At 48.5% G+C, this 9,534-nt stretch overlaps 2 protein-coding genes across 2 annotated transcripts in view; one reads left to right on the top strand and one right to left on the bottom strand.

Annotated features, from left to right (window-relative positions):
• nkain4 (sodium/potassium transporting ATPase interacting 4) overlaps window positions 1–1,272 on the top strand; it is a 37,642-nt gene extending 36,370 nt beyond the window's left edge. The window contains exon 7 of the mRNA XM_056422561.1: window positions 1–1,272. This exon is cut by the window's left edge and continues 389 nt beyond it. The gene's annotated coding sequence lies outside the window, so the exon portion shown is untranslated.
• A 264-nt stretch (window positions 1,273–1,536) lies between these two features.
• birc7 (baculoviral IAP repeat containing 7) lies at window positions 1,537–4,595 on the bottom strand. Its single transcript, XM_056422567.1, has 6 exons — window positions 4,015–4,595; window positions 3,349–3,448; window positions 3,175–3,253; window positions 2,750–3,017; window positions 2,054–2,113; window positions 1,537–1,954 (listed from the first exon to the last, which is right to left on the bottom strand). The coding sequence occupies exons 1-6, from the start codon at window positions 4,520–4,522 to the stop codon at window positions 1,755–1,757; spliced, it is 1,215 nt and encodes a 404-aa protein (XP_056278542.1). The 5' UTR covers window positions 4,523–4,595; the 3' UTR covers window positions 1,537–1,754.
• Between the last annotated feature and the right edge of the window lie 4,939 nt (window positions 4,596–9,534).

The raw sequence follows: 9,534 nt of genomic DNA, 5'->3' as shown, positions 1-9,534 counted from the left end.
ACTCAGTGCTGCCCTCTGGTGGTCAACGGGTTCATGTGCACGTTGCATGGCGACTGAGTTTCTGCTTCAGGTCCAAAACAAAGAACTACTTTCTCTTGGCGCATTTATTTAGCCCACGAGATGTCCCTCTGCGTGTCAGGTTCCCCAATGTTCTTCACTGCCAGACGAACCGGTTGTGGTTCTGAAAATCACGAATCCACTTCAGAACGACCGGTTTCACTTGATTAGTCGAGATGCAATAATGTCATGTTTTATGTATGTTTAAAAAAATAATAATTCAAAGTTTACACTCTTAGAAGTAAGGGTTCCAAATGAGCTTCTTCTCGAAGGGCTGAGGTTCTATCCAGAACCGTTGGCTTCTGAAGGACCCTCTTTTTTTGTCAAGGCTTCTTTGTGAGACGACAGCGGTTCCTTAAGAACCCCGTGTGGAAGGAAGGGTTCTCAAGAGGGTTCTAGAAAGCATGGATGGGAATTGAGAACACCCGCCATTCCTGCTTTGGAAAATAAAGCGGTTCTTGGAAGAACCCCCTGGTTGGGTTCTAGATGAAACCCTTGGAATAGAATAGGGTTATTGGGAGAACCCCGTGGTTGGGTTCTAGATGAAACTTTGGAATAGTAAAGGGTTCTTCATAGAACCCCAAGGTTGGGTTCTAGATGAAACCATTGTAACCAACTTTTCATGATAGAACCTCCAGAGCGGGTTCTGGGTGGAACCTTTCAACACAGTGATGTCATTCTGCAGACGGTTCTCTAGGTTCTCGATGGCTTCCCCCCCACGCCGTGACCAGGAGATGATCAGGAACGACACTCTTGTGATGTTTAGATCTTCTCGTATCATAACCTACCATACAGCCCTAGTTCTAGATGTCGATGACCTTTGACCCCGTCACGCTGAAGAACCCTTTATGGTTCTAGTGGGCCCCTTTGTATCGTCTAGGAGTGGACGCTCACAGGAGTAGACACACAGAGTGCCTCATACTCAGTATTAGTAAACGCTACTATGTAAAACTAGTCTTCCTATCTGTTCAATACAGGCCACGCCCCCTCTCCAAAGCCACGCCCCCTCAGCGACTGGAATTAGTGTCTATGTGCTTCCACCTGTTTGTAGATAATTCTTTTCCTTTGTATAGAAAGTGGAAAAGGTCTTTTCTTTTGTAACTCTCTCTTTCATGTTGTTGACTGTCGTCCTGTTTAGCCACAACTGTGCATTCATGTTGATGTAAATAAGCCGTCTGTATAAAAAATAAAACAATGTGCTCTTTTAAATGATAATAGTGTGTGACATTCAGTAGACACATTTAGCTTTATTATTATTTATTTCAAAGGACCAGAACATATTATACATATATATAATTTATATATATAAATTATATGTATATTATTTATATATATATATATAAATAATATATATATACGTATTAAATATATATATTAAATAAACATTTTATTTATATATATATATAATTATATATAATATGTATATAATATATCATGTATATATTGTTAAATAACTCTTTTCATTTGATTTTTATTTGAGTGTAGAAATATGGTACATGAGAACATTTTTCTAATATTATGACATGAATCCATTTAATTGTAAATCTTCAAAATAAAAGCACAGGGTAAATTTCACATGTCATTCAAGCCGTCAGGGGCCACATAAAATGACTCGGCGGGCCAGTAACTGCCCGCGGGCCTTGTGTTTGACACCCGTGTCCTAGAGAAAGCTTTCCGAGGCCACCTGGATCGTGGACTCAGGACATGAAGGCCCGGACGCTGCCCCGGATCACGGCCCTGCAGATGGGGCAGTGGCGCAGGCTGGCTGCGCAGTCGCCGCACACCACCAGGTGGCCGCAGGGGATGAACACGATGGCCACCAGCTTGTCCATGCACACCTTGCAGGTCCTCTCCTCCTGCAGCTGGCGCAGCAGCTCCTCGGGGCTCGGCTCCTTCGCTGGAGGAAGAAAGAATGATAATACTCATTCATCATTTTTTTTTTTTTTAAAGGGTAGAAAATCATTTAAAGTCTCGAGCCTGCAGCTCGACCTCTGACCTTTCCCTCTGATCGGCGCTCTCAAGGTCACGGCGCTGGAGCTCGGCCTCAACTCTGGATCTGCAGAAGACCAATAATATTTATATTCATCTTAATGTTCTCGTGTCGTGTGTTTCTAAAACGTTAAAACATCGTTAACGGAGTGCAGGATCGTCTAGGAGAATGACGGCGGCCCCTCGTGGAGCCGGTTTGTCCCTCCGGGGCCACCGTAGAAACATGGCTGCCGGCTCAATGTGGACGGTGGATTTAAACAATCACACAGGTTCTGATTCTCATGGGATTCTGCACCTTACGGGAGGGAGGGAGGGAGGGAGGGAGGGAGGGAGGGAAGGAAGGAAGGAAGGGAGGAAGGGAGGGAGGGAAGGAAGGGGATTCTGCACTTTACGGGGGTGATGTGAATAAATAAACACGGATTTCATACTTTTCCTCTGGGAAGTATTGAGGAGGGAGGGAGGAAGGGAAGGAAGGAGGGAGGGAGGGAGGGAGGGAGGGAGGGAGCAAAGAAGGAAGGAGGGAGGGAAGGAAGGAGGGAGGTTGGGAGGCAGGGAGGGGATTCTGCACTTGACGGGGTGACAGCAGTCACATGAATAAATAAACGGGTTTCTTACTTCCTGGTTCAGGATTAAATACAATTCAATGTTTTGAGAACTGATCACAGCTCAGACTGTTGTTGTTGTTGTTGTTGTTAAACTTCACCTCCGCCCTGCGACTCCGTCCGCCGCTCCTCCCGCTCCGCCTGCAGCACGTCGCTCACCAGCTCCGGCACCGAGCCGTAGTGCCGGCCCGTCAGCAGCAGACGGGTCCGGACCAGACTCTGAACCACGGCGGCATCAAAGCCCATCTGCAGCGCCGTCTGCTCCACGGGGGAGGGGGGCGCCGGGGACCCCCCCACACCGGACACCATGCCTAGGAGAGGGGAGGAGGAGGAGGAGGACGAAGGCCCGGGACCAGCCACATGAGGGTTCTCGTCTCGAGACGTGACTCACCATTTCTGGAGCCGACGTCTCTGCCGGTGGAGCTCTGTGATCCTCCCTGAGAGGAAAACAACAACAACAACAACAGTGGTGGATCCGATGTGTGATGGTGATGACGATGACGATGAGGAGGAGGGTTCTCACCACGGTGTCTCCCAGGTGGAAGTGAGAGTCCTGGATGTCGCTGATGTAATCCTGGCCGCGCTCCTGGATCAGAAACTCACACCTGGAGGACGGAGAGAGAGTCGGTCCCACACATCTTCTGAACGATGAACACGGAGAAGAAGAAGAAGAACAACAAGAAGAAGGTTCCGCCGTTACCGTGGAAACCACTTGGCGTGCTCCTGCCAGGGGTCGTCTCCCGGCTCCCAGTTCCTCAGCCCGCCGTCGCAGTGGAAGCACTTCACGTTGTCGCCGTGACCTGACGCACATCAACGGACCAGTTAGGACCGGTTAGGACCAGTTAGGACCGGTTTCATTACTTTATTAATATTTATAATGTCACACACACACACACATATATATATATATACACATACACACACACATGTATATATTTAAAGAATACATATTTAAATACATGTTTATTCTTTTAAATCAAACTGTGTAGATGAACATATGAAGATAACAATATGTTCCATGACTTTTCCAAAACTTTTGGAAATCACATTTTTTTCCCCAGGACTTTTTCAGGCCTAGAAAAAAAGCGTTTTTAAATCCCATGACTCTTCCAGGTGCTCCGTGACTGTGAACTCGGTCTCCATGTCGTGGCGGTGCACTGCTGCCTGAAGCTGTTGCGCAATCCTTCTCCAGCAGCCCCAGCGGGGTCCAGGTGCTTCTGTCCACAACAGCCCATTGTCACGTGACCTCTCCCACAAAGAGAGGTCACGGGGTCAGTGCTGGACGCCTGACTACATATTATTATTATTAACTAACGCTCTAACATTGTTGCTGTATTTAACGACATTACACAAAGACAGTGTGCACCTGTGGAGAAGAACCCAGCTCGCGCGAGAACATCCGGCTGGACGGAGGCCTCCGAGGGCCAGTTGTGGAAGGTGGTGATCCGAGAACCCTCCGCCTCCATCTCCGGGTACACCGCCTGCCCGGCGGCCCCGCGGTCCTCCATCGTCGTCCTCTGGAGCTGACTCAACACCTGGCCGTCCACGGAGTCCGGGGGCGCGGCGCCCCCCGCGGCGGCGGCTCCTCGTCGGCCCTGCAGCGCGTGGCCGCACGCGGGGAAGTGCCGCGCGTGCTCCGCGGCCGGGTCGTCCCCGCGCCCCCAGCACCACAGGACCCCGGAGCAGCAGAAGCACTGCACCTTGTCCCCGGGGCCCAGGAAGAAGAAGCCGGCCTCGGCCAGCTGCCCCGGGGTCACGGGCGCGTCCGCGGGCCAGCCGTCAAAAGTTTGGAGTCTCTCCGCCTCCGCGCGCATCCGGGGCTCCCGGTGGAGGGGGAGGAGGCGCCGGCGCGCGGTTCCCCTGCAGTCCGTCATTCTGTGGTGGCGCGCAGCCGCAGTCGCTCCTCGTCGTCCTGTGCCGGGCGTCTCTCTCGCGGTCCATAGTGGAGCGCGCGCTGAAGGTGAGTGCGGCACGCGCAGCGGCTGAAGCGATGTGGAGGTGAGCCGCGCGTGGGGGCCGGCGCGAGAGAGACGGCGTTCCAGAAGAGCCACGCGATGCCAGAACGTGCGCGTGCGCTCATTGATCCGTGAATAGATGGAGAGAGAGAGAAAAAGCCCTGAACGCACCACGTCGCTCCGCCTCCTGTTGGACCAAAACACGTGAGGCAGAACAACAACAACAACAACAACAACAACAATATGGCACTGACAACACATGGGATATTAAAGAGTTATTGTTTTAAATGCACAATGGAATATCCCAAAGGACCTAATGCCCCCCCCCCCCCCCCACACACACACACACACCTTTCTCTTAAGTGTGCATATACATCCTGAAAAAGGAAGAAGATTAATTAGTTTAACTCATAACGGGTCATTCCTTGTTTGTCGGGTTACTTGTGGTGTCAACATGTTTTCTAAATATTTAAATCACGACATGTTTTGTTTATTAATTATAATACTCATTTATTTCAGGTTAAATATGTACACAGTAAATATCTAACAGCAAAGCATGGTTTGACGTCTGATACACGTCTTAAGGGGCGTTGCTGCCCCCTGGTGGTGGTGACGGGGAGCAATCAACTGGAAGCTCCTCTTCTTTCCTTCCTCCCACCTTCCTTTTCCCATCCTTTCTTCCTTCCTCCCTTGTTCCCTCATTCCTTCCTCCCTCCCTCGATCTCTCCTTCCCTCCCTCCCTTCCTTTCTCCCTCCCTTAATTTCTTCCTCATTTCCTTTCTTCCTTGATAGACAATATTATTTGTATTATTCGACGATGTTCCCACTGGGACGAGTGTGTTGTGACATTAGCGCCCCCTGCTGAGCCCCTGCAGACTGGGGCGGTGCGCCCCGTGAGAAACCTAATTAAGTGCGTGTGTGTGTGTGCGTGTGTGTGCGTGTGTGTGTTATTTTTTGAGAAACCTTCTCATTATAATGTAATAATTAGTATTTATTTATTTCATCATTTTAAGATAGTATGTCATTATTTTTAGAAATCTTCCGAGTATAGTAACATACAGGATTTTCTTTTTCTTCATAATTTTAAGATGTCATTATTTTGAGAAACCTTCTCATTATAATAACGTACAGGATCATTCGTATTCATTTACATCGTAGTGTTATATAAATCGGGTTTCCAGAATATTTAAATCACAGATATTATTTAAAAACTCAAAAAGAAGAAGAAAGTCTCACCCAACTCTAGCGCCCCCTGGCGGTGAGCGACGTGCACTGCAGCGGCGGCTCGGAGCCCGGATGAGAGCAGCCGTTGGGGAAGTGCAACACAGCCGAGCAGCTCGCGCTCTCTGGAGGAATAAAGACAAAAAAGACGACCGAGGTTCAGAAATATTTCCAACCTCCGAAAAAACGGAATCATAACTTTGGAAAAAACAGGATATTTGTACTTGTGTGTGTGGGGGGGGGGGAGAGCGAGAGAGAGAGAGAGAGAGAGAGCGAGAGAGAGAGAGAGACTTCTTTTGGGATCAGTATCCGAGACCACAAGACTTTTTTTTAACTGGAAGTTGGGATCCTAAAAAAAAGACACACACACTTGCTACACCCCTCCCTCCCCCTTTTCTCCCCCAACACACGCTCAGCTGACTGTGCCGGAGCCTGTGAACTTGCTCTCTCTCGTGTGTGTGTGTGTTGTTTTTAGTTTTTTTCATATCACGGAGGGCCTTTTTTTTTTTTTTTTGGAGAGGAAAAAAAAATCCAGTCACAAGCTCCGGCTCGTGTGAGAATCCCGGGACGTGCTTAATGAATTATGTCCGCCACAAGCATTGACCCTCAGGTAGGATGCGCACCTTCACCCGTTGTAGAGAGAGAGAGAGAGAGAGAGACCTTAAAACGGGGTCCTTTAGGTGGTGGGGGGCTCCGGCTATTTCTTGGATCGCCGAGCTAGCTACAGGCGTTAGCCGGGTCCACGTAGCTAGCATAGCCGGCTGCAAACCGGGAGCGGAGGTGGTGTTAACGGCTAAACAGGTTTTTAATGGCCGTGTTAGTAGGAAGTACGGTGAACGGTCCAGGTTGACATTGAAACCGGCCTGAACCCGACAGTCTTGTGAGTGACAGCTCACCGAGGAACGACGTGGAAGCTAACGCGAGTGAGCTCCGAGCTAGCTTGATCTGTGAGCTTTAAAACAAATAAATGTATAAAGCGTTTATAAACGCCAGGTTGACTTCACACGCCACCAGACTGTTATACAAAATAAAAACACGAGCTGCTGTTTGTGTTTTTAACGTCGTTTTTCTTTATTTTTATAAAAGAGGGATGAGTACGTTAGCTGGCTAGTTAGCTGGTTAGCTGAGTTGTGCGTCGCGTGAGCATAAGTTACACTCAATGCATGACTTCACTGTTTATAAACGGCTTTCCACTGCAGGTAGTCGTGTTGCATTGCGTCTGTTGGGGCAATTAAAAGGGTGAAATCTGTGTGAATTCCCCCTGAAATCAACTGACGGTAACTGTCTGTCTCTCTTGTGTCTCTCTTGTGTCTCTCTTGTGTCTCTTGTGTCTCTTGTGTCTCTTGTGTCCCTTGTGTCTCTCTTGTGTTTCTCTCTTGTCTCTCTTGTGTCCCTTGTGTCTCTCTTGTGTCTCTTGTGTCTCCCTTGTCTCTCTTGTGTCTCTCTTGTGTCTCTCTTGTGTCTCTCTTGTGTCTCTTGTGTCTCTCTGTGTCTCTCTTGTCTCTCTTGTCTCTCTTGTGTCTCCTTGTGTCTCCTTGTGTCTTCATGTGTCTCCTTGTGTCTCCATGTGTCTCCTTGTGTCTTCTTGTCTCCTTGTGTCTTCTTGTGTCTCCTTGTGTCTTCTTGTGTCTCTTGTGTCTCTCTTGTGTCTCTTGTGTCTCTCTTGTGTCTCTCTTGTCTCTTGTGTCTCTCTTGTGTCTCTCTTGTGTCTCTCTTGTGTCTCCCTTGTGTCTCTCTTGTGTCTCTCTTGTGTCTCTCTTGTGTCTCTTGTGTCTCTTGTGTCTCTCTTGTGTCTCTTGTGTCTCTCTTGTGTCTCCCTTGTGTCTCTTGTCCTGTGTCTCCTCTTGTGTCTTGTGTCTGTCTCCCTTGTGTCTCTGTGTCTCTTGTGTCTCTTGTGTCTCTCTTGTCTCCTTGTCTCCTTGTGTCTCTCCTTGTGTCTCTTGTGTGTCTCCTTGTCTCTTGTGTCTCCTTGTGTCTCCCTTGTGTCTCTCTTGTCTCTCTTGTGTCTCTTGTCTCATTGTGTCTCCTTGTGTCTCCTTGTGTCTCCTTGTGTCTTCTTGTGTCTCCTTGTGTCTCCTTGTCTTCTTGTGTCTCCTTGTGTCTCCTTGTCTTCTTGTGTCTCCTTGTGTCTCCTTGTCTTCTTGTGTCTCCTTGTGTTCTTGTGTCTCTTGTGTCTCCTTGTGTCTCTCTTGTGTCTCTCTTGTCTCTCTTGTGTCTCCTTGTGTCTCTCTTGTGTCTCTCTTGTGTCTCTCTTGTGTCTCTCTTGTGTCTCTTGTGTCTCCCTTGTGTCTCTCTTGTGTCTCTCTTGTGTCTCTCTTGTGTCTCTCTTGTGTCTCCCTTGTGTCTCTCTTGTGTCTCCCTTGTGTCTCCCTTGTGTCTCTCTTGTGTCTCTCTTGTGTCTCCTTGTGTCTCTCTTGTCTCTTGTGTCTCTGTGTCTCTCTTGTGTCTCTTGTGTCTCTCTTGTGTCTCCCTTGTGTCTCTCTTGTGTCTCTCTTGTGTCTCCCTTGTGTCTCTTGTGTCTCCCTTGTGTCTCTTGTGTCTCTCTTGTGTCTCCCTTGTGTCTCTCTTGTGTCTCCCTTGTGTCTCCCTTGTGTCTCTCTTGTGTCTCTCTTGTGTCTCTCTTGTGTCTCTCTTGTGTCTCTCTTGTGTCTCTTGTGTCTCCCTTGTGTCTCTCTTGTGTCTCCCTTGTGTCTCTTGTGTCTCTCTTGTGTCTCTCTTGTGTCTCCTTGTGTCTCTCTTGTGTGTCTCTTGTGTCTCTCTTGTCTCCTTGTGTCTTCTTGTGTCTCCTTGTGTCTCCTTGTGTCTTCTTGTGTCTTCTTGTGTCTCCTTGTGTCTTCTTGTGTCTCCTTGTGTCTCCTTGTGTCTTCTTGTGTCTCTTGTGTGTCTCCCTTGTGTCTCTTGTCTCTTGTGTCTCCATGTGTCTCTTGTGTCTCCCTTGTGTCTCTCTTGTGTCTCTCTTGTGTCTCTCTTGTGTCTCTCTTGTGTCTCTCTTGTGTCTCTTGTGTCTCTCTTGTCTCTCTTGTGTCTCTCTTGTGTCTCTCTTGTGTCTCTCTTGTGTCTCTCTTGTGTCTCTTGTGTCTCTCTTGTGTCTCCCTTGTGTCTCTCTTGTGTCTCTCTTGTGTCTCTCTTGTGTCTCTCTTGTGTCTCTCTTGTGTCTCTCTTGTGTCTCTCTTGTGTCTCCCTTGTGTCTCTTGTGTCTCTCTTGTGTCTCTCTTGTGTCTCTCTTGTGTCTCTTGTCTCTCTTGTGTCTCTCTTGTGTCTCTCTTGTGTTCTTGTGTCTCTCTTGTCTCTGTGTCTCCTTGTCTCTCTTGTCTCTTGTGTCTCTCTTGTGTCTCCCTTGAGTCTCTCTTGTCTCCTTGTCTTCTTGTGTCTCCTTGTGTCTCTCTTGTGTCTCTCTTGTGTCTCCCTTGTGTCTCCCTTGTGTCTCTCTTGTGTCTCTCTTGTGTCTCTTGTGTCTCTCTTGTGTCTCTCTTGTGTCTCTCTTGTGTCTCCCTTGTGTCTCCCTTGTGTCTCCCTTGTGTCTCTTGTGTCTCCCTTGTGTCTCTCTTGTGTCTCTCTTGTGTCTCTTGTGTCTCTCTTGTGTCTCTCTTGTGTCTCTCTTGTGTCTCCCTTGTGTCTCTCTTGTGTCTCTCTTGTGTCTCTCTTGTGTCTCTTGTGTCTCCCTTGTGTCTCCTTGTCTTCTTGTGTCTCCTTGTGTCTCCTTGTGTCTT

This window comes from Pseudoliparis swirei, chromosome 9 (assembly GCF_029220125.1).
Source record: "Pseudoliparis swirei isolate HS2019 ecotype Mariana Trench chromosome 9, NWPU_hadal_v1, whole genome shotgun sequence".
NCBI lineage: Eukaryota > Metazoa > Chordata > Actinopteri > Perciformes > Liparidae > Pseudoliparis > Pseudoliparis swirei.
The sequence above is the reverse complement of the archived record's forward strand: the minus strand, read 5'-3'. Positions and strand labels throughout refer to the sequence as shown.